This window comes from Anas acuta, chromosome 4, assembly GCF_963932015.1.
Source record: "Anas acuta chromosome 4, bAnaAcu1.1, whole genome shotgun sequence".
In the NCBI taxonomy this organism is placed as follows: Eukaryota; Metazoa; Chordata; class Aves; order Anseriformes; family Anatidae; genus Anas; species Anas acuta.
In genome coordinates, this window is record NC_088982.1 from 67,820,989 (window position 1) to 67,842,945 (window position 21,957).

Sequence of the window (21,957 nt, forward strand, 5' to 3'; positions counted from 1 at the left end):
AAGTGGCATGGACAAAGCCATCAAGAGGCAGCAAGGCTGGTCACGAAGCAGCCTGTGGTGTAAAAACCCAGCGATTCCTATATTCACCATGGCCTTTGGATGGAAACAAGCAACGCCAGCCATTCTCACACCACAAATTACTTCCATGCTTTCTGTAAGCCCACCAGAGCGGAATTGCAGGGTCTGCTGAATCTCCAGTCCTGCCTCCCACTCTTCTGGTTTCCATCTAGAAATGGAGATAATTATACTTGCCTGTCTCTGGTATGTTTTTCCTACTGCAGATAAAAATGCATAATGTTCCCTCAAAGGCTTCCTGAGCTTCTGATGAGCGTGATCTCAGCTCTCGCCACGCAAAGCAATCCCTGCTTTGCACTTCACTGCCAAGATGGCCTTCATTAATTTAAGTGGTATAAAAAGTTAAATATGTATAAGGAAATAGTGTAGAATAAAATAATACATTCAAAACTTCCCAAATTTTATTATGATTTTTTTTAAGTTAGTGGGTAATTTTTTAATCCAATGTATCATGTTTAATGCTCAACCAAGCCAAATCCATAGATACACCCAGCTCTTTACATTTCTTCCTCTGTTAGCATAATATACTGGGTCAAGTGTGGGACTACTGTTTATTTAACTTTGCAAAATTGATCCCAGCTTCATATTTTTGAGAAAGATCGGTCCATTTTGGTACAGTTCCAGAATAAATCTTGCCTGTTCTTTTCAAGTGGGACCGAGCCTTGACATACCACCATTGTGAACGTGGCAGGCAGTTCTGGCACACGCAATGAGTGATCGACTTCTCTGCTTGTTTTCATAGCGATAAATATGTGGTACCATTAGGCAGGGAAACAAAGTATTCCCCCAAACTCCCTGCTAAGCACATTTTGGAATTAATGGGGTAGTATAGATGCATCACACTCTCTTTCTGTGCTAAAAGGTATTTGATTCCATGAAATTCACTCACTCCCACATAATTTAAACAGCCAGAAAGGAACATTGTATTTTTTCTTTTTCTGCGCATGTAAAAAGAGCAGATAATCTTGCCAAGGTTAACTATATAATCCTGTTAGGCTTCTATAGATTTCATTAATGACTCATAAAAGAGAATCGATAAAGCTCCTTGCACACCAATACAAAAAAAAAAAAGGCAATGTAATCAATAGACATCATCAAAACTTCTCTGATGCAAGCTCCACTCCCGTAACAGTGAGTTTAGGTTAATAATCCTTCAGAGGTGTTCCTGATCTGAAATCCTTCCTCAGGGGCTGTTCCTCATTTTGTTAGAAAACTTTGGTGGGACCACTCTTGTTAGGCCACAACCTTGCAAAGCTGCGTGTAGAGGCATGGGATTACTCACACTGAACAGACACTTGCCAAAGCCTCTTCACACTTGAAAGGTTAATAGGACTGCTCGCAAGAGAAGGGCCTTGTACAGAACTGTGCCTTTACTCCCTTTTATGCTTTACATTTTCCTTTGATATCTTCCCCTGTGGATGAAGCCCAAAAATGCTTAAATCAACTTTATCAGTTCTGTTTACGTAATTTACAGCTCAGCGTACCCAGCAAACACACCACAATGACCCCCGTCCTAGCACCCGAACTGGAGAATTGCTGATAACAAATGGCCCTGCCTTGGCAGCTGCGCTCAGAGTAAAAACAGGGGCCTGGTCCGTGGTCTTTTTACCAAGACTTCCCTTCTGATTTGCTCCAAAACTCTCACTCAGACACCTTGTCTGCTTGTACGCTTCCCCCTTTTTTCTCTGTATTTTTTTTTTCCCCCTTGTTTGGTTTTACAGTTTCCTTTGGCATTCAGAGACAATAATGACCCTTTGGTGTCCTCTGTAGTGGCTAAATGGATCCATTTGGAAAATTGTTCTTTGGAGTGATCCCTCCACTTCTCACCCCCCCATCTGAAATAGTTTTTGGATGAATAAAGAACAGACTCCCTTAAAAGACATCCACACTATTTCAAGAGATAACTGGGTGGAAATATTAATTTTTTGTCTTTTTTTTTTTTTTTTTAAGTACTTTGTTATTTAATAGGCTTTTTAGCTACAAAGCTACAGATAAAATCATACAGAGAGTAAAACATTTACTTTAAGAGCCCTTCAATTCACGTGACTTTCCTTTTGGTTTTCAAGGAGTTCTCTGCTTGCCTCAGCTCCTCCTGAACTGCCTTCCAGGCTGAACTGAGGGTCCTGTGGTCTTTCCCAAAGCAGCATTTGCCTCTCCAAACATCTCGCTGGCATTTCTTTATGGGCACCTGCTGCTGGTAATTACAGGCCTGTCTCCTAACCACTTCCTCTGTTTTATGTCAGGGCACCATTCAGCCCACTTGATTGCAAACAAGCACCAGTAAAAGAGCACTGCACAAGCCCTTGCGGTAATTAGGCAGGACAAGTTAGCTCTGTGTACGCCGGTGTCCACACAGAAAGGAGTGGTTTCTTTATAATAATCTTCCCTTTGTTGCCTCAAGTAGCATAATGCATAACATGCTTTAGTAACCTTAACCAGACCGCCTGCGTGCGCCTGCGTCTGCCGTGGGTTTCAGAATCAGCTCCGAAATGCGCACTACTACCCTGCTCCCCAAAACACATTTTTGTTTAGCTGGAGGATCAAAATACTGCTTTTCCCTACCCTCAAATCCCATAAATACGTTTGTTCCCATCCCAAGTCTTCATGCAAGTTAAATAGAATGCTCGCTTTGTGCTTCATCTTTATAAATATGTTCTGGGGGAAAGAGGATGCTTTAGCTCCTTGATACAATGCAGTATCTGTCTTACCACCCAGGGAAATGAAAATAAATAAGGTAATGAATTCAAAACTCTTAATTCTGCAGGGAGATGGGTTTTTTTCTACTGTTACTAATTAGTATTTGAAACCACTAATCCTAATCAGGTTGATTTTTGTTTGTTTTAATTTTCTGTTGCCTACTTTGCAAAAAAAGCTAACGAGGAAAATACAGTTTTAATGTTGTTTTTGTAAATACCCTCTAAGCTGGCCAACAGTGACCGGCCACTGCAGTAGCCAGAGAGACAGCCTCGATGACACAGAGACCTGCTGGGAAAAGTTCACCTCACTTGCTGATCAGCAGTAGGGTGACATTTTGGGGCAATGTGCACACACCTTTTAGTTACGAAATTTGCAGAGGCTTTGCCTCGACGGGGTGATGTCTGGCTGCAAAAAACTTTCCAAGAAAATTTCTGCGAGCTATACTTTAAAAAATAAAATAAAAAAATAGGAGAGCCCCAAATAACTAGCAGTCATATAAAAACATTTTTACCCAATAATTGCAGTTCTAGATGCCTATCTTTTTGTTAATGTTGTTATTCTTTTAAGTAGGACAAGATCTTGTAAAGATAGAAACATTTTCCTCCCCATTTTAGTGGCAAAGACTCTTTGTTAACATTAGGATTGCTCTCTGATGTATGTTGCCGCCTCTGCTCCTTTATTTCTTTTTTTTTTTTTAAAAAAAAGCATTCTTAGAGTCACGGCAACTTTTCCATCTCAACAGACAAGATAGAAATCTCTCCCCAGTGAATACACTCTTGCAGAAACTGTAGCTGCTAACAGTCCTCAGCTGGTGCTGCACCGAGGCACGTGCTGAACTCAGGGAAGCTGCTTTGCTTCAGACACAGTGAGAGCACCAGAGACAAACACTTTTGCTGAAGGCCAGCTCTTTCACCTAGAAAATCAGCGAATCTAAGCATAATCGGAAGTTTCAAAAACTACAGCCTGGGGACTGAAACTTATGAAGAACAGATGGGGCTAAGTGGTACACACAATTTACCTGCACACCTCAATACAGTAATATGCATTTATGTGGATACATAAACCAGTTGGTGTCCATTTCCTTTCCAAACAAAACACCTTTGGCCTTCCCCAGTTCCAGACCCGTGCTCCTACTACCATGTGGTTTTCACACACACAGGTTGTACTTGGTGGCCCTCAAGTCATGAAAATATGGCATTGCATAATTTCTCATTAAATGTTTTGGCTACTTGTATTGCCAATCAGATAAGAGTGGCAGCTGAAAAGTAAAGGTCACATCGCCTGATACTCCACGGTAAACAACCCAGAGCACGAGTCAGGAGAACTGAATTTTGGGCCTAGGGCTATTATCTGGACAACTCTTTACCCTGCAGCTAAGTGCATCTTCTCAAACAATATTTCACGGCCAACAGACTTACAACAGATTTGCATGAGCCTTTCAGTTGCATCTGTGGGACGTAGGCTTACCTGAGCTATTTCAGCCCAGAAAGTCCTTGCGGTTATGTACTCATGCACACTAATAATTTCCCAGTGACAGTGGATACAGCCTGGCCTGCACATACACATAAAAAAACAATTTGATATTTTTCATACACTGCAATGTTCTCGAAACCTTCCGTGCAAGGTCTCATACTACAGAAAACAGAGAACTGGGACTTCAGCTTTCCAAAATCAACGTGCTGCATGCAGGAAGCCCTGTAATCTCCCTAAAGACAAGGACCTGTTGCACATTGTATATTTACACCTTTGCAAACCATAGTTATGTGTTCCTAGGTGCCCATATGTTGATAGTGATGCTTGATATTGATCACAAGATGATGACAACATTTATGAAAATACATTAATGTATCTTAACACACTGAGCATCTAAAAGCAAGGCAAAGTTAGGTGAAGTCTGGTCTTTCACTTAAGAAAACAAGCAATACAGCGGTTTTAACTTTGCTCTACAGGCAGTAGTACTTCAGGATACACCTGCTCCAGCGTGGGCTCACCGTGGGCAGCAGAGGGACAACCTGCTCCACCATGGTCCTCTCCATGGCCTGCAGGCAAAGCTCTGCCTTGGCACCTGGAGCACCTCCTCCTCTCCTTCTTCTCTCACCTGGGTGTTCACCGCTCCACTTGTCCAGAGCTTTTGCCCGTTCTTAAATATATTTTCACAGAGGCAATGGGTGGTGGGCTCAGCTGGGTCCTGCAGTGGCTTCATTGGAGCTGGCTTTGTTTCCTGTGGGTCAACCCTGGCCTCTCCCCACAGAGGCCACCAGTGCATTACCCTTGTAACCAACACCTGTCTACTGCCACCCAATGCATGGAAACCAGCAAAGACACCCTGCAGTTTCCATCTGTCCTCTGCTCGCCTTGCATGGACACACACCTCGAGCACCTGAACATATCCCAGGCTTTGTTTCTTTGTTCACAGCCAACTTCTGGGTATTGAAAGTGGAGGCAGGAAAAAGGTCTTCTTCTGAAACATCTCCTAACATTTCCACTTAACTGATAACAATTTTGGGTTGTATTCTTCATTTTGAGGGAAGTTCAAGAAGCTCATGGCTCAGAGCAGAGAGCATTCCTGAAAGAGCCTGGCATATTTCTGGAGACTACTAGTTCCTTCAAAGAATGCAATCGCCAAAACATTTGCCAATTTATGTCAACTTACTGAGGGAATCCAACTGCAGAACAAAGGTAAAAATTCCCCCAAGTGAACGCTTTCCAAATTTGTCTTTCAAAATGGTACTTTGGTTGCTTTATTTCTTATTTCACTTTGCAGGGTAAAGGACATTCCAAAGTAAACAAAAATTGCAAAATGTTTTGGTTTACATTACTGTTTTTCAGTGTCTTTGTTTGGGACAGGGAAAAATGACTTGAGGGGTGACTATAAATCTTTTTACGAAATGTCAAGGCCATCCGCTGAACCGAACACATTGTGTGCACAATCCTAACTCATAAAGACTGTTTAGCAGCCTCATGCAACCCCAAATTTCTGTTGTAGACAGACTGTTGGTCTCCCTTCCCTTTTTCTATTGAAATACAGACTCAAAGTCTTCCCAGCAAAACTGGGCTGAGTACACAGCACAGGGTCACAAGTCTCCCAACGCTCGACTGCAAACTTCTGGTCACCTTAGGCTTTCACAGCCCTTTGGGGCTCTGAATTATCTACATAAGAGTATGAGTAGAAGCTGATTATGCACATGGTTCAGGTTTGGCATACAACAGACAGACATCCAGTTGGATAAAAATAGCAAAACTTTCAGAAAGACAAAAAGTATTGGCATTGCAATGCTTTTTCCAATAAAAAAAAATCATGACTGTATTAGAGTCCCATGCCAATGTGAACAGCATCGCTTTCTTAGCTCCAGCATAATTCAATTACATAATTCTCCCAGCACATGAAAGTGTATATATTTATTTTTTTATAAGCAAATACAATAATGATTTTTTTTAATAACTTACAGGAGGAATAGTGCAAGAGAGGAGGCAGAAACATATGGGAAAAGTCAATTTTGACCTATGTTTTATCCTTAAAACCCAAAAGTGGATTCAGTATTAAAATCAAAGCACTCTAAGTATATTGTGAAATATTTACAGCTGTTATTACTGCCTGATTCATGTGTGCCAGAGACCAGATTATTCAGACTGGTTTCACAAGCAATATGTTAGTAAACAGGATTTTGTTTGGTAATTATATTAAACATGTCCATATAAGCTTGGAATTAATTTCAAATGGTATTTTACTGTACTTGATAAAAGCACTAAGCAGCAAGAACTAATGATGGCAAGAAAAGTCTCCTCTCATTTTCAGTAAAGCTTTCCATGTGAAAATCTGTCAACATGAAAAAGTTACTGCTTGTAATGAAAGCCAGGCTTTAGTTCAGTAATATGTTTACATGTTATGTTCCAGAAGGGAAAAAAAAAAAGCAATTGAATTACTCTCCTTAAAGTCTGTGGTTCACAAACACATGGTCTGCTCTGGGCACGCTACTAATGTCGACTCCTCCAGCCTGGGAAGAAAAAAATTCAAGCCAGCCTCATGACACATACGAGAGTTTTGCACTATTAACACGGTTTGTTAAGAGTTTAAGTGAGCCCTCTGGATGCGTTTGCAGGATTTTTGCTGTGGGTATGCCTACCCCGATCAGGTATTTAAGCTCTGCTCTTGTCAGTACTTGTACAAGGTTTCACTAATGGACTGATAATAGCAAAGAGGAGGTGGAGGGGGTTGTGAGCATGACAGCAAGCGACTAATTACCCCTCTGCTTCCAGCTCTCCCATTAGCTTACTAAACCACCCTTAGTCTGCCTCCACAAGGGCTTTATAGCACAATATCTGTTTTCAAAGCTGAATTCAAAACAACTTTTTAGGATTGCACTGATTGCCAAACCGAGTGTTAACCAGTGTTTCAGTGGGCCCCAAGACCAAAGCATGAGGTCCCTAGTCTGCTGGCTGCTTTTGAAGATAAATAACAAGTTAATTTCCACTCTTTTGACACCTGTCATGCTTCTTTTCAACAAACATGCACCATTTTCTCACCATGCTCCCCTGTCCTCCTCCTTTTGATATGCTGGTATGGGTAGATGCTATTTGCTGTACAAATGGTTAACTAGAACTGAAAGCTGTAGACATACAAACACAGTATCTTGACAAGCTACTTTTCACACCACCACCATAATGAGACATATTTCCTAAATAGCCAGCAAATAACTTTTTTTTGTTTTTTTTTTTTTAAATCCCATGGCAACTCAGAGCTGCACATGACAAAGCATCCCACTGACTTCAGTAGAAACTTTTCCTGGACAAGGCCATAATCTATTTCAAAGTAAAGAACCAAACAGATAAACACCTCTGAGGTTATTCTGTGTTACAGAAGACTGTACCCTGGATTTGCTAATTTAGTTTTAATTCACAAACCTGACACTCCTTGCTTCTCTTGTAACTATTTTAGTTTCCTGTTAATGCAGCCAGATGGGAACTTTAGTTTGATTACAACTTTCCCTACTTTAATGTGAACTCTTCATCTTACTATTATCAGATGACATTTGCTTTCCCTAATGTACATACTTTTAGAAAAATTACAGAAGTGCTATTGCTGCACTACATGAAAAATTCCAATGTACATTTAGCTGACATAGCATCAGCTGCTGTTTAAACTGGGCTTAGCTAATGGACTTTTAATGTCAGTGGGGTTATGTGCAGTTACTGGCTATTAGCAGGAATGGGCCCTTTCTATAAAAATCACTTTTCCTCAAGCGTGTTGTTTGAACATTCCTTCCTCTGATTTAGTGACTGTCACCAAATACAAAACAAATGCAAGGACGCTGGAATCTACTGTTATCTTTAAAAGCAACTTAACCTTAGCCCAGTCTCCATGAGCAACATACATGTCCTGCATTGGTAGTGGCAGATATAGAAACAGGAAAAAAAAAAAAAAAGAAAAAAAAAAGAAAAAAAAAGAAAGAAAATAAAAAGAAAAAAGGACAAAAGGCCAAATTTTTCTTGTCTTTTGCAGGTGAGTAAATCCCAAGCAATCCAGTGAAACTAATGAGATAGAAAGCAAAATTTGATCTAGTTATTGTCATCTGTTGATTTCCCCAAGAGAAAAGATCTTTGCGATGAAACCAAGTTCTCATCAAATAAGCTCATCAGTAAAATGTTAGCAGATGAATACTTCACACAATGTCACTTTGTCATTTTAATTCAGTTTTCTCCCTAAATGTTTCTTATAAATGCAAATTTAAGACTTTCCACTGGAGACTGCAAAATGATAGAAATGTTTACAAAGCTAGTAAATAAATTAGCACTTGTGTTTTCAAGATTTGGTAGGTTTTATCCAATAAGCTATGTTTAATACACAAGACATACTCAGGACTCGTAAAGCACAAAAGCGAGCAAAAGCTGAACAATTTTGCCTTTTTACTGTGCTTGTGAAAGGCAGACGGCACTTCTCATTCCACAGCCTAACCCAGGATAATTACCACTTTCGTTACCAGCTACCAGGTTACATTTCTAACTCCAGCCTCAGAAGCCCATGCTTTTAGAAGTAGAGGGCTTTAGCTCAAAAGCGACTGACTGCTGAGGCAGGAAATTGCCATGCATTCGTGTGTAATAGATATTTATGTAGGTATCTGCCTACAGCTGGTGACATTTGGCTGTCAGTGTTCCTACCTGTGACAAAACCCAAGAGAAAAAAAATAATGTGACAAAGCCCAAGAGAAAAAAAAATACCTAGAAGAACCTCGACAACAGATTTTCAAGTAGGGCATGGTATTCATCTCACTACAGCAAAGCCACATCATGACACGTAGGTGGAATTGTACAAATTATTGAGTTTAAAACAAACAAACAAACAAAAAAACAAAACACACACAACCAAACTTGCCAGCAAAAGAAGGACAGATCAAGGTCTGTACATCCTGGAGACTCACACTCTTGTGTTGACATACATGTATTTTTAACCCAGAACCAGCTCAGCCCCTGTGTCCTGGCTTTGAAATTAATGGAACTATATTTTTTGTTGGCCACAAACTGGCCTCATATAGCGTAAGTCTCTCCCTGATATAAGTACTGGGGTGGTGGTGGTGGAAATAAAGGAAACCAATAGTTCACTGACACCTCAAGTACTGAACTTTCTAGCTACAAACTTCCTAGTTACTTCATAGCTAAGAAATTAGGAATTTCCTATTTTCTATGGTGCAGTTATTTTAAATGAGGAAGAAAAGGAAAAACAGCACTCGCATCCTTGTCAGCACAGATATGCCGCATAAGAAGATCGCTGCATTTTATTTCAGCAAGAGACTGAAAAAGTTACCCTCACCTTCAGAAACTGGTGAGGAAGCAGAAAGGAAGTCCCTAAGCTATGTTTGCAACGTCTGCGTGAAAGGAATTTTTAATGGGCATGATGATTTGCCAAAAACTAGCGCAGCTTTTGGGCCAAAGAGCTTACAGCAAGGAATACTAGTAATTCATGAGCCAATTCAGTGAGAACAGCGCTAGTACAAGGGCACATTCTGCACCGTTTAATTATAACCCCATCCCTTAACTGGACAGACCTCGGGTTTTCCATAATAAACTCAGATTTTCAGATCTGCGGTGACCAAGTTTGAGAGGGGAAACTTTATCTCCTCCTAGCTGAAAACACTAGCGAGTTTTGTCCTAATCCTAAAAGAAAAGCTCAAGCCACAGAGGTTTCACTGTAGTCTCAGCTGGCTGTAGACAATCCAAAATCTCAGCCTGGACATCTCGCTGCTATGATTTTGGCTCTGGTTGCTGTTGGAAGGTGTGGATGCCGTATGACTGAGAGGCAAAAGGAATACATGTGCTAACTCCACGAGTAGCCAGCAAAACTGGGAGATACGTTATTGAAAGGGGAAATTAATTCAGACCAAGAGAGTGTGCACGTGTGTACTCTGAATTACTCCCAGCAAATAGGAGCAACTCTGTTTCAGTCCGTGTAGGCAAATCGGACACATGAGAACAGAATCAGTCTCACTTGCTATTCTGTCCCACTTTGTATTCCTTGATTTTGGTATGAATGAACTGCAATTAACCTCATTCAGAGAGACTATATCAGCATTTTCTTTAAATATGTAAACTTCTGAGTATAAACACATATGTTGGGACTGAATAAGACAAGCTACGTATCTATACGATACATAAACACACCAAACATCATAAGGGTGGAGCAATTCACATTCCAAGCATTATTTTAGTAAGTTTATGGTTAGAATATACCTCTCAAAGAATCTCTGAATTTCTAATAATCTCATAGTGATCGCTTCTCCCTGCCTCACATGATATGTACTAAATTCAAGCAAAGAAACATCTGTGGAAAAATGATGAGTTCAAACAAGTTTCCAAAACCGTGGCGATGGAGACAAACGCTTTTGACAGATCAGTCAAGGTTTACTTGCCTGTTCCCTCCTCTCTAGCTGATGAAATTCAAGATTTCTCAAACAATCGCATCCAAGCACTCAGGGGACCAAGGAAAACGTGCAAGCTTTCCTTTCTCTCAAAGGATACACCATTAATCCACAGAGCTTAACGTTTCAACCTCTCACTCAATATGAGGCTAAGAAATAAAGCTACTTTACTTCTTGAAAATAACTAAAAAGGGATTGGGAGGAACTATCTAACAAGAAAATGCTCAGCTGTTGCCAGGCCAGTAAAATCTTTCCAAGCTCCTTAGCATTACTGTTGATAATGTTACCTCCAGGAGAGAAAAAAGCCGCTGATTTAATTGCCTGGGTAACCTCATAGCTTGTGCCACTGGTAAGGCAGCAAGGTCCTTTGGAGCGTAAGTTGCTTCATTCAGATGAACGACGTACAGTTGAATAAGATATTCCTGAATTAAAGACTAAAACAAAACGAAACAAATCCACCCTAGGCGGTGATCCTTATTCCATTTACAGCTGTATTGCAGTCCTCCGCAGGATCTGCTATCACTCCGTGCAAATTTGGGATAATGCTGTGCATTTCACGGGAGTAAATGAACCCACCCTAAATATCTGCCAATGTAAAGACACAGCTTCCAGGAAGCATCCTTATTCTGAGCGATGGTGTGTGGGTTTGCCCTTCATTTTTTATACATTTTTTGAGATAACAGCATATATAAACAAACCGCTGAGGGAACCCAGAAACTTCAACATTGGGAAAGCATTTGAGAGCCTTCAATGTAGCATGGCCTCTGCAGCCCCCTTCTTTGGCCTTGGCTGAGAAGTAGAAGGAGGGACCGCAGCACCAAACACCACCTCTGGCATTCAGAAGCCTCCAGTTCTCATTTTGGCTTCCACACACATTTGCTCCGCACCCTTAGGTGATTCACCTTACGTCTCTCCACCAAACAGAGATAAAAACAGCTGTCCTCCCAGTTCAGCAAGACAGATTAAAAATTAGGAAATTAATGGGATGTGACAAATGAGAGCCTCCCATTATCTCCAGCAATCCAACCACGTAGCAAAGCCATCCTGAAGAGGCAACCTCAGATGTCCCTCCCCATCAGTGCCACTAGCTGATGTGAGCATGCACAACTTATTTACTCTCTCCTCCTTGCTCTGCCAATGTAGGACTCATAACAAAGGAAATTTGAAGAGGCACTAAGCACTGCGGTATTGCATACTAATATATGGGAAGCCCCTGCTTTTATGGGATTGCTACACACCCACGCAAGCTAGAGCAGCTGGGAGAGCTGTATTTGGGGAGTGGCAAGGGCAGTCCCCTAAACCCAGTGCTGCCTGTCCTTCCCGAGTCAGGCACCATGGCGAATCTGGGTCTCTCCACCTCAGTCTGCATCAGAGTCCAATCAGTGCAATAAAAAAAAAGAGGATGAGACCTGGAAAGTGCTGTAAATGTATGCCTTAACCAGTGCCGAACCAGGACTCTAAGTCAAGTTTAACAGTGAGTTTTTTCACAAGGCTGGTTGGACTATTTTGAGAAATGGAAATGAAAGCTGTTATTGTCAGGAGATTCCATACCTTTTTTATTTCTCATTTTTACTGAGCATCTGAGAGATTTTCAGATGGGGTATGTAAAAACAGTTTGGCCAGCATGGCAAATATTTGGTGCATTATTGACCTTTTCATTAAAATAACTGAATCTCTTCTGGTTTTGATTAGGGTTTCTTTTCTTTTTTTTTTTTTCTTTCTTTTTTCTTTTTTTTTTCAGCCTCACCCCCCCTCCCCAATGCAAATAAACAAAATTGATTCTTCTCCCCCCATGGAGCTTTCCATATTGATAAAAAGGTTGGTTTTAAGTGAAACTGTTTTTGCATGAAGCTTTTTTTTTTGTTCCACCAGCTCAAGCTTTTGGATAATAATATGCCAAGCTATAAAGGGACTCCCCAAATCCCAGTGTTTGGTGAATTAGGAGGAAATCCCATGCTTCCTGCTTAACGTACGTGCGATGCGATTTGGGATGGAGTTATGAAAGCAAACAGGAAGCTGTTCTTGTGATGACTACCTAGGGGAAAGGCTATGCACGAGCATCTCCGAGGTTACGGCAAGCTGGGAAAACCTCTGGCAGCTCTTGCCCAGCACTGTGAGTCGCTGTGCCTTACTTGTGAATGCTGTTTGGATCAGCAGAGCCAGCCTGGAGGAAAGCAACGGGAACACAACCACAGTTTGGGGCTTTGCTTTACCTTTTCCAGCAAGTGTGCATGCCCACGGCTTACAGTCAGATTTATGCCACGTGCCTACCCTCAAAAGATGGATCTAAACAGAAAAAAAAACACACCACACAACTGATGTTCTGCTAAATGTTTAAGCATACCCATTATAAAACCAATGACAATGCTAAATACATCCTCTCCCTATCACACTGCCAGAGTTTGGGGTTGGAATATCTGCAGACGACCTCATTAAATAAAGCAGAGAGAAACAAAAAACAAAGTATGTGCAAAATTAAGGGGAATGTTGTTGTTTCCATTTGTTCAATGCAAGCTGCTTCGTAACCTTTTCCATTTTGACCATAATTTCAAATGCTTGCTTACAAATGATGCAAATGAAGTCTGCCTTTGCATACAGTTGGCCTCCCAGAAGACTCAATCCCATTTCCTTCAGATCACCTCTTGGATAATGTTATGATGGAAAGCTCCAGGGGCGCCTGCTCCCGAGACTGGACTCTACGGAGCACACACAATAAATCACTTCAAACACCGCCATCCCTTCAGTCCTTGGAAGCAGTTAGCACTGAACTGTGCCTCTGTACACCGTTGTTCTGCAGTTCTGTTGACGAAGGTTGTAGCCAACTGGAAAACCGCCGCGTGTCTCTTATCCCTAACAGTTAATCCTTGACTCAGGCTTTAAAAGCTCGAGCTGTTTTATACCTCTGAGTCAAACGTGGAAGCGAAGATGGCTAATGAAAATGACAGGCAATGTAATTACTGCTTTATTGGCACCAGTGCCAAGATCTCTGCCTGCTAAACTGGAATACCTCCACTGGGTGGCTAACAATGCGTGCACTTCGCTAATATACGCTCCTCTCCCCACCTAGAAGGGACGACAGACAGAAGGGGAAAGGCAATGACATTTTATTTTATTACAGTGCCATATACATGTATGAAACATATTGCACAAGAAGGGCACTCGTGATTAAATGAACCTTTATTTCAAAGGTCTGACATGTTTTAGATGACAAACCAGTGATCTGAATGCTTGAGACGCACATTGAGTCAAATCCTATTTGTCTAAATGCCAGCTAACCATCCACTATTTTGAAATTTACTTAGAAAAATCACCATTATTATCAATTAAAACATATGTTTATGATAAGATACAAAAGTGACTGTTGTTTCCCTTTTTCCAGAACTCGGGAACCACATTCCTCAAAAATCCAATGATTTAAAAATCCAGAAAGACACCAGAAAGCAAGAAACATATAAATCAGGTTGCTCCAAACAAGCCTACCTAGCTGATAGCCTGAAATAAGAGTAGCTTCACTTTTCAAACCACAACTCTCCTCAGTGTTTTCCATACACACAAAACTAATCATACACAGCTCAGAAACACTCAATTACTGGCCTACCAGCCCGAGCTCCTCTCACCTACCATGAGAACTGATGCTGCTCTGTACCCTGTTCAACTGAACTGGGCAGACTCTGCCTCTAAACATCAGTCTTCTACTTGTGCAAAAATCAAGGTATTTATCTGAAAATGCCCAATAAATGTAACCCACATTTTCTTCTCTCTTGCTGTGCAGACCAGCTATGGAAGTGATTTGCCCGGCTTTGGAACACGGCTGTCAGACGTGCTGTGTTTGGAAAATCAAATTAGGAAAATCTTTTTAATATGGTTAATGCTCTTTCCTGTTTCTGAGTTTGGATGTCACACACAAAGTGAGTCCCAAATTACAGTGAATAACCAGGGGTTTGAAATTATTACGAAAAAAAAAAAAAAAAAAAGTTGTGTCACAAAGGGTCCAAATAAAATGACTGAGTGTAAACATGCAGGGTGAAATGCTGAGATGCACTAGCGCATGCTTACCACACAGAAGAATGACAAGGACAGTAATGCTGAAAATCCATCAGAAGGGGGCTGTATTTGATGCACTTTTTTTTTTTTTTTTTTTTTTTTTTTTAATAACTGTTGTAACTGGCTACTGAAGGCTGATGGAACAAAAGCCCAGATTCTGACTCCCTTATTCCAGGGGAGAAGCTCTCTCCTCCACAGACGGATCTCTCAACTTCATTTTAACCCTGCTGAAATCACACCTCAGCCAGCCAAGGCAACCTGGCGGGGCCACCTTGCTTTCAGTGAAGCCTCCTGCAGTCCTAAAATGTTCCTGGGGATGAGCAAGGGCTGCAACATCCGGCCCAAACTTGTGAACATCCCTGAGATCTGCAAGAGCACATCCCTTTAGAACAGATTAATGTTCCAAATGAGTTTATCTGTTTGCAGTGAAATACTGCTTGGCTTTCCTGATGCAAATACAATTACATCCCCACAAACAAATACAAGGGGTCCACTGATGCATCAAGAGAATTAAGTCCATTTCCCCCCCTTTTTTCAACGAGATGCGTTTAGGTATTTAATCACAAAGTGCATCCCCAAAAGGTTAGTACGTTCACATGTTGTGTTTCACTTTTTCCGCACCAAGCATTTTCAAACTGCTGCTGTTGCTAATAAAGGCTGTGCTGGGGTAGGACAAATATCTGCACATATGGCTCTTTTAGAGTTTTCTTCTTGAATTATCAGTTTAATTTAATTAGGTTTGAGGGGTTAAGCGTCAAGAATGTAGTAATTTGTTGTAAAGGAAAAACTGAAACAAAAACTGATTAATATGCAGCCCTTTGACTTTTCTATCCATCTCTTACACCTTCAGTATCAGTCTGTATGGCTTGTCACTGCAGATACATAGCCCACCCTCCCTCTTGTCCCACCTAACCCTCAAAAAAGAGTGGGGCCACAGGAAAAAGTTCTTCAAACACTTTTACCACCCAGCTGATCAGATATCCGCAGGAAAAGTTGCTCTGTGGCCAGATGATAGCACTGAGATGCTGGGCACAGGTTGGTGCTTGGGTCCAGAGGTGGTTGCTCTTTTCTTTCACACACTGGGGCAATTGAATTCTCCTTCTGATGTGGCTTTTTATAGTGGTGTAATGGATATGGCAAACAACACATCAGAGTTGGTTTTGGCTTAATAATCCCCCTGGCCCCATTCACCCCCCTTTAAAAGTTACGGGCTCTCTCCAACATTGGGCCGTTTCCTGTTCTCTCCTGATAACAACGGAAAAATACTTGAGACAGCTTCAGATAATAAGATAAGAAATGCTAATAAAAAAGTGTATTTAGGTCTGCTGAACAGCTACAGGAGGATTCTGGGATGCAGCGATACAAATCTGTCTTTAAGGAAGCGTGGAGGCTGGTCCACCAAATACTCAATTGATAAATTTATTTTCCAAAAAGCAATGGAAAAGGAAAGCATGAAAGCAGAAGCCCCGACAATGCCCACGGCTTCCCTAGCCTGCTTCAAAAGATAAAACTGGTTGAAGAACGGAGAAGAAAAGCAAAATGCGAAATAGCATTAGCAGCAAGTACTGGGGAAAAAAAAATGTATAGAGCCTCGTTCTCTTCCTATCCCCACTTCTTAAAATCATAGCTATGTGGCAGTGGTTGCGGTTTGCAGACACCCCTTTAAGGTTGTTTTGGGGTTGTTTTTTCCTTTTCAAGGTATCACAAGTGAAGACTGAACTCTTTGCATGATTATAACCAAGCCAGCTGGCTCCAGACCCACTGAAAATCAGAAGACCAAGACCAGTTTGGAAGTTAGGTTCCCCCAGTCCCATTTCTTCTGCTTCCAAAGGACTGTGAACAAAAACACGAGCAGAGTGGTTCCATTTTGGAGGAGATGGACCAGCTGGAGGAAGACTTTGGAGAATGGGGTTGGGTAAGGATCCCTTTAACGTTTGTGCATTTTTGGAAATATATAAATAAAGCAGTGGTGAAACTTTGCCCAGTGCTATATGGTGAGAAAAATTCCTGAAGAGGGCATAGTTAAACTGTTGATTCATTGCCTTACAGAAGCACTACGTATACACACATGAAGATCACCAAGGCAAACACTGCTCAGACAATCCCCCAGCTCTGGGAAAGATGCCAAAACCAGGTCTGCACCCAAACCCTGCACCCACTTCCAGCAAACAGGAAATGAAAATAAAAGCGGGCATGGAAAAATGACTCAAAACCAAAAGATTACCTCCCGGCCACAGTCCCTGTTTTTTCCACATGGTTGTGGAAAGTTTGTGATGTGGCAAACAATGGAAAACTGTGCTGGGGACCTCTTGCTCCCTCTCTCAGTACGTGAGCACACCTGCACCCACCAGAGATCCTGAACCCATGCCTTCCTGCCCAGCATCCACACAGGCACCGGCCCAGGATCAGTACCCTGGACCTTCTCCCCTTCCCCTCTTCTTTCTCCCTTCTCCCATCATCTCCCCTCTCCCCAGGTGTGTGTGCATCCTTCCTGCCCGGCAGCATTGCGTTACACACGCGTGGCAGCGAGAGGCCATCAGAGAGGGTATGGGTGCCCTGTGTCGGGGAGACGTGCGGTCTGAAGCAGCTAGAGACACAGCACGTCCCTTCTTCCCCTCTCGGGCCATCTGTCATGTGAATTCGGGGCTCCTTTCTGTGCCAGGTCCAGCCACCCGAGGGGCTCTTCTCCCTTTCACACCCCCTGTCTGCACAGACTGACACACAGGCACTGACATCTCGGTCTACATGCACGCTGTGCTAATAAAACCTCTAAAAACAAAAAGTCAAGCCTGCCCAATCTCCACCACGAAACCAAGCAGGGAAAGAAAACGATGCAGAAATGTGACACGGCACATAATGAATTCCGTACTCCCATTCTCTGCAACCTCCTTTTCATGACCAGGTTTCTGATATCCCCACGAGATAAATGCCCGGCACATTAAGGAAACATGACTCTGAGGACGGAGCAAGTACCAGCGGGGAAGGGATACGCGCAGTGACATGCACAGACACGATGTAGGGCGCATCCAGCCCCTGCCAGCAAGCCTACGGCTCCTGAAATCCTGCTGGGGCAGCGGCACTCACAGCAACCCACACGGCTCTCCGGGCAGAAAGGCCAGGGCAGAGCATGCCTTGTAATGGCCGGGTGAGAGCCCGGGGTCAGGTCTGTGTGGCCGTCTCAAGTGCCTCTCATCGGGGATGCTGGGGGGAGAAAAGCAGCATTCTTCCACTCGCGTTACGCTAGCACCTCCAAATCAAGGCTTCGGTGCGCGCTGTGATTTCCTGGTGGCATATGGTGGGAAAAAAAATTAAAAAAAAAAATCGGCTTCTAAAATTCCTTCCTCTCGCTACCCGTGTCACCAGGAATTTGCAAACGCTTTACTGAAGCCGAACATCCTTGCCGTGTGCGGTTGTGCCCACATGCAGCAGCAACCTCCCTCTCCCCGGCGGTGAGGAGCTCGCAGAAAAGTATTTCCCAGCAGAAGCCACCATTTCCACTTGAGCTCTAACTCCCGGGAAGAGAGGAGAAAAGCACCGAGAAAGTTTTATCTGGCAGCGGCTCGCACGAGAAGAAGCCTCCCGCTGTGCCTGCCTGCCCTGCGGCAGCCCCAGCCGGTGCCACCGCGCCGGGGCTCTTTGTGATGCTCCCCACACATCCCCGGGGCGCACGGCGGAGCGAGGCACTCTCCCTCTGGCAGGGGCACCGACACCCAGGCGCTGGCAGAGACGGATTTAGCACTCCTCCGGAGCAGGGGGGAATAAAAATAAAGGCGACGCCGCGGCTCCCTCCGGCTCCATCGCGCTCCGGGGCGTGCGCCCGCAAGCGGAGCCCGGCGGGGCTGGAGCCGCCGCTGCCCCCCGGCTCCCCCGGACCCTCTCCGGTCCCACGCCGCTTCCCGGGGACCCTCCCCACGCCCGTGCCCGGACGGGGCGGCTCACGCGTGGCGAGAAAACCCCTCCTGGCTTCGGCACCCCGCAGGTCTCCCCCTCCCGCTCCGCTGCCTCACCTTGCGCGGCGGAGCCGGGCCGGCTGGCCCCCAGGACGGCCAGCGCGGGGAGCACCACGGTGTGCAGCAGGTATCCCAGTCCCAGCCCGCAGCGGGCCGCCGTGCCCTCCAGCCCCTTCCCCATGGCCGGAGCGCGGAGCGCCGCTTCCCGGAGGCGCTCAGGCTGCGCGGGGGGCGGCTCCGCTGGCCGGGGGGGGGCAGCGGCACAGCATGGCCGGGCGCGGAGGGGCGCGGAGCGCGGCGGAGAGATGCTTTCCCGAGGGCTGCGAGGCACGGCGAGGCTCGGCACGGCACGGCACGGCACGGCACGGCACGGCGAGGCTGGGCACGGCTCGGCTCGGCTCGGCACGGCTGCCTCCAGCCCGCAACCCGCGGGGCGGGGACGGGCGGGGGCCGGGCCGGGCCGGGCTGGGGAGAGGGGCTGCGCCGCCCGCCTGCGATCAAATGCGAGCAGGAGCCGAGGAGCGAACCCAGAGGGAAAGGGGGCGGGGGAGGCTGGGAACCACCCGCCGCAGACCGGCCCCCGCCGCCCGCTCCCCTGCGCGGATGGCGAGGCGCGCACTGGCGCTCGCAGCCAGCCCCCCGCTGCCCGCCCGGGTGGGGGACACGGCGAGGGGCTGCACCGGGGGGAGCCGTCCCCGAGGGGGCTTCTTCCCCTTACCCCCCCGGTCCCTCCCTCCAGGCTGGGGGCACCCCGGCTCCTCCCCTCGGACCCCAAATGCTGTCCCCTGCCCCCCCAAAATGCTCTCCCCTGCCCCCCGCCTTCGCTGCGCGCCCAGCAGATCTCGCTCAGCGGGGTGGCAGCGCCCGCAGCTGGGGTTCGCTGCTCGGCCGGGGCTCGCTCGGGTTTTACCGCTGTCCGGGAGCTCGTGTCGGTTTGGGGTTTCTGTCTCTAACTTGCTTTTCCCTTTGCAGAGCCCAGGCAGGTGGTGACCGGCCCCGGCTTCTCCCATGCCAGGCTTTGCCAGCGCCAAGGGGCTGCAGCCCCGCAGCTCTCCGCACACCGCGGTGCTCCGGGGAGCCTCTCCTTCCCCAGCCCCGAAACTCAACCTCGCAGGGCTGCCTGCGAGACAAGGAGAGCTGTTTTCTGCAGCTAGCACCTTCCCAAACATGCTGGCTTTGCCTTCTGCCCTCGGCAGGAAAAAGTAGCAGCAAGTAGCGATGCTGTAGGAGGGTTTCCCAGGGGCCACAGGAGCTGCTCGTCCCCACAGAGGCTCCATCACCCCCACCCCGTGACTTACAGACCATTCCCATCTCTAGGGTTGGGGTCTATTGTGTTTTGATGTTGTTATTATTTTGGTTTGTTTTTGCAGGGGTCTTGTTCTCCTCCTCAGCAGCTGACACAAAGCTGCAGTGCGACAGGGAGGTAATGCTTCTTTTTTTGAACAGGCACAGAGTGAGAAAAAGGGGCAGGTTTGGGCCTGGGAGGCTCCATCATAACCCTGCAGTTGAGTCCTGAGGCTGAGTGGAAAGGGAACTCTGAACAAGGAGAACTTGGCTGCAGAACAGGAGCTTTTTTTTTTGGATCACATGTGCTCCTTACACATCCCCAACATCACGCTCCCCAGCCTCATGTCTCAGGTTGGTCGGCAGCAGAGCGTTTCTCCATGTACGGTATATGTTCACCAGTTTTGCCATAACTTGGTAAAGTCGGGAGCTTCTCCCATTTGTCTGGTATTTACTGCTTCCCTTGTGCTAAGAGAAACTTTGCAGAGGCAAGGAACCAGACCCCAGAAAGATGCCGTGTGTGGAAGATATATTTGCTGCGGCACCAGCTGATGGGCACATCTACTGCCACAGGGGACAGGGGAGGCAGGGCTGGCTTCTCCATTAAACGGAGTTAATTTATTTTTGATGTTTTGGGGCTTCCCAGGAGTATTACCTATAGTTCCAGGCTTAGTTTCTAGTTAGTACCTCAGTGACCTCATTAAAAAGGTTCATCCCAATTTCAAGTCGATGTCCCTGCAGCCCTGCTTGGGGGTCCCTGGTGGCTGCCAACCTGTCAGCCTCTCTGCCCCCGTGTAGGTGCATGGGGAGCGTCGCTGCTCCACAGCCAGGACACGAGTGATGGCATGGGGACAGCCAGTTCAACTAGGGGACAAAGCAAGTCTTTTCCTGATAGCCAAGTTGTGGCAGACAGCAGAGGAGCAAGGGCAGTGCAGCCTGAGGTGTGGAGGAATCACTTTCCTACTGGAAGGGGGCATACTTTGACCTGGAGGAGCTGGCTGAAGCAGCAGCACTAAACAGGGGTCTGTCTTCTCTGGAAAAAGGGCTTTCAAATCTTTCTGTGCTCCATTACATGTAAGAGTGCATCCAAAGATGCTACATGTGCCAAAATCACGGAGCATCCTTAGAGGTCCTCCATGCACATGACAAATGCTGCTTGCACCCAGGCTACCCCAAATGCCACTGAGCTGGATTTTGCCTGGTCAGGAGCTAGTCTGCCCCATGGCTCTTTACCTTTCTCCCAGTGAGATAAGCAGAATTATTAGCCCAGCTTAATAAATTTCAGATTTGACAAAGGAGTTAAAGGATGGAGATAATTCAGGGATTTGGGATTAGAAAGTGCAAATTGCCTGGATTTATTCCAAAAGTGGTTGCTTCCTTGTTGTTACTGTTGCTTGTTTGTTTGTTTTCCTTATAGAACCTGGTTGGGGAAGATGTTTTCCCGACTGTTTGAGAAGCAAATGACTTAAAAGTATATCCAAAGTTAAGTTTACCATTTAGTCATCTTTAAATATTCTTTAAAATCACTGAAGAGCCTTCATAAACACATCTGAAGCAGAAGTTAATCTCCAGTTTTCATATTTAGACAGAAATGAAGTGTCAAACAGCTTGCTTTGAAAAGTGGACTTAAGTGCGTAACAGGTACCACTTTAGTTGTTTTTTCAGCTAGGTTCAAGAAATAGCAATTTCAAGTTACACATCCATAGCAAGTGACTATGCAACATTATTAGGTTTTATAAGTGATATAAAATATTTTAAATTTTTCTTTTAAATTTGTGTACTCAAGGGTTTGTGTTTTTGTTTGTTTGTTGTGCTTTTTTTTTTTTTTTTTTCCAAAATAGAAGTTTTTAAAATGAGAGTTAGATTATAAATCAATACTTGAAATTTGTCACCCCTGCTGCCAGCTCTGGAATTTCAAACTCTTGACAGGCAGTTTCTGAAAGTGCAGAGCTGGTAGATTTGACTTCATTGTGTTTTATTGCCCAAACATCTGGAGT

General features: G+C 44.9%; 1 protein-coding gene across 3 annotated transcripts in view; it reads right to left on the reverse strand.

Annotated features, from left to right (window-relative positions):
• UNC5C (unc-5 netrin receptor C) overlaps positions 1 to 19,222 on the reverse strand; it is a 246,798-nt gene extending 227,576 nt beyond the window's left edge. For all 3 annotated transcript variants that reach the window (XM_068681763.1, XM_068681762.1, XM_068681760.1), the window contains exon 1: positions 18,734 to 19,222. In XM_068681763.1, coding sequence (XP_068537864.1) covers positions 18,734 to 18,857 — 124 coding nt within the window. In that variant the 5' untranslated portion in view covers positions 18,858 to 19,222. The remainder of the gene's footprint in view (positions 1 to 18,733) is intronic.
• Between the last annotated feature and the right edge of the window lie 2,735 nt (positions 19,223 to 21,957).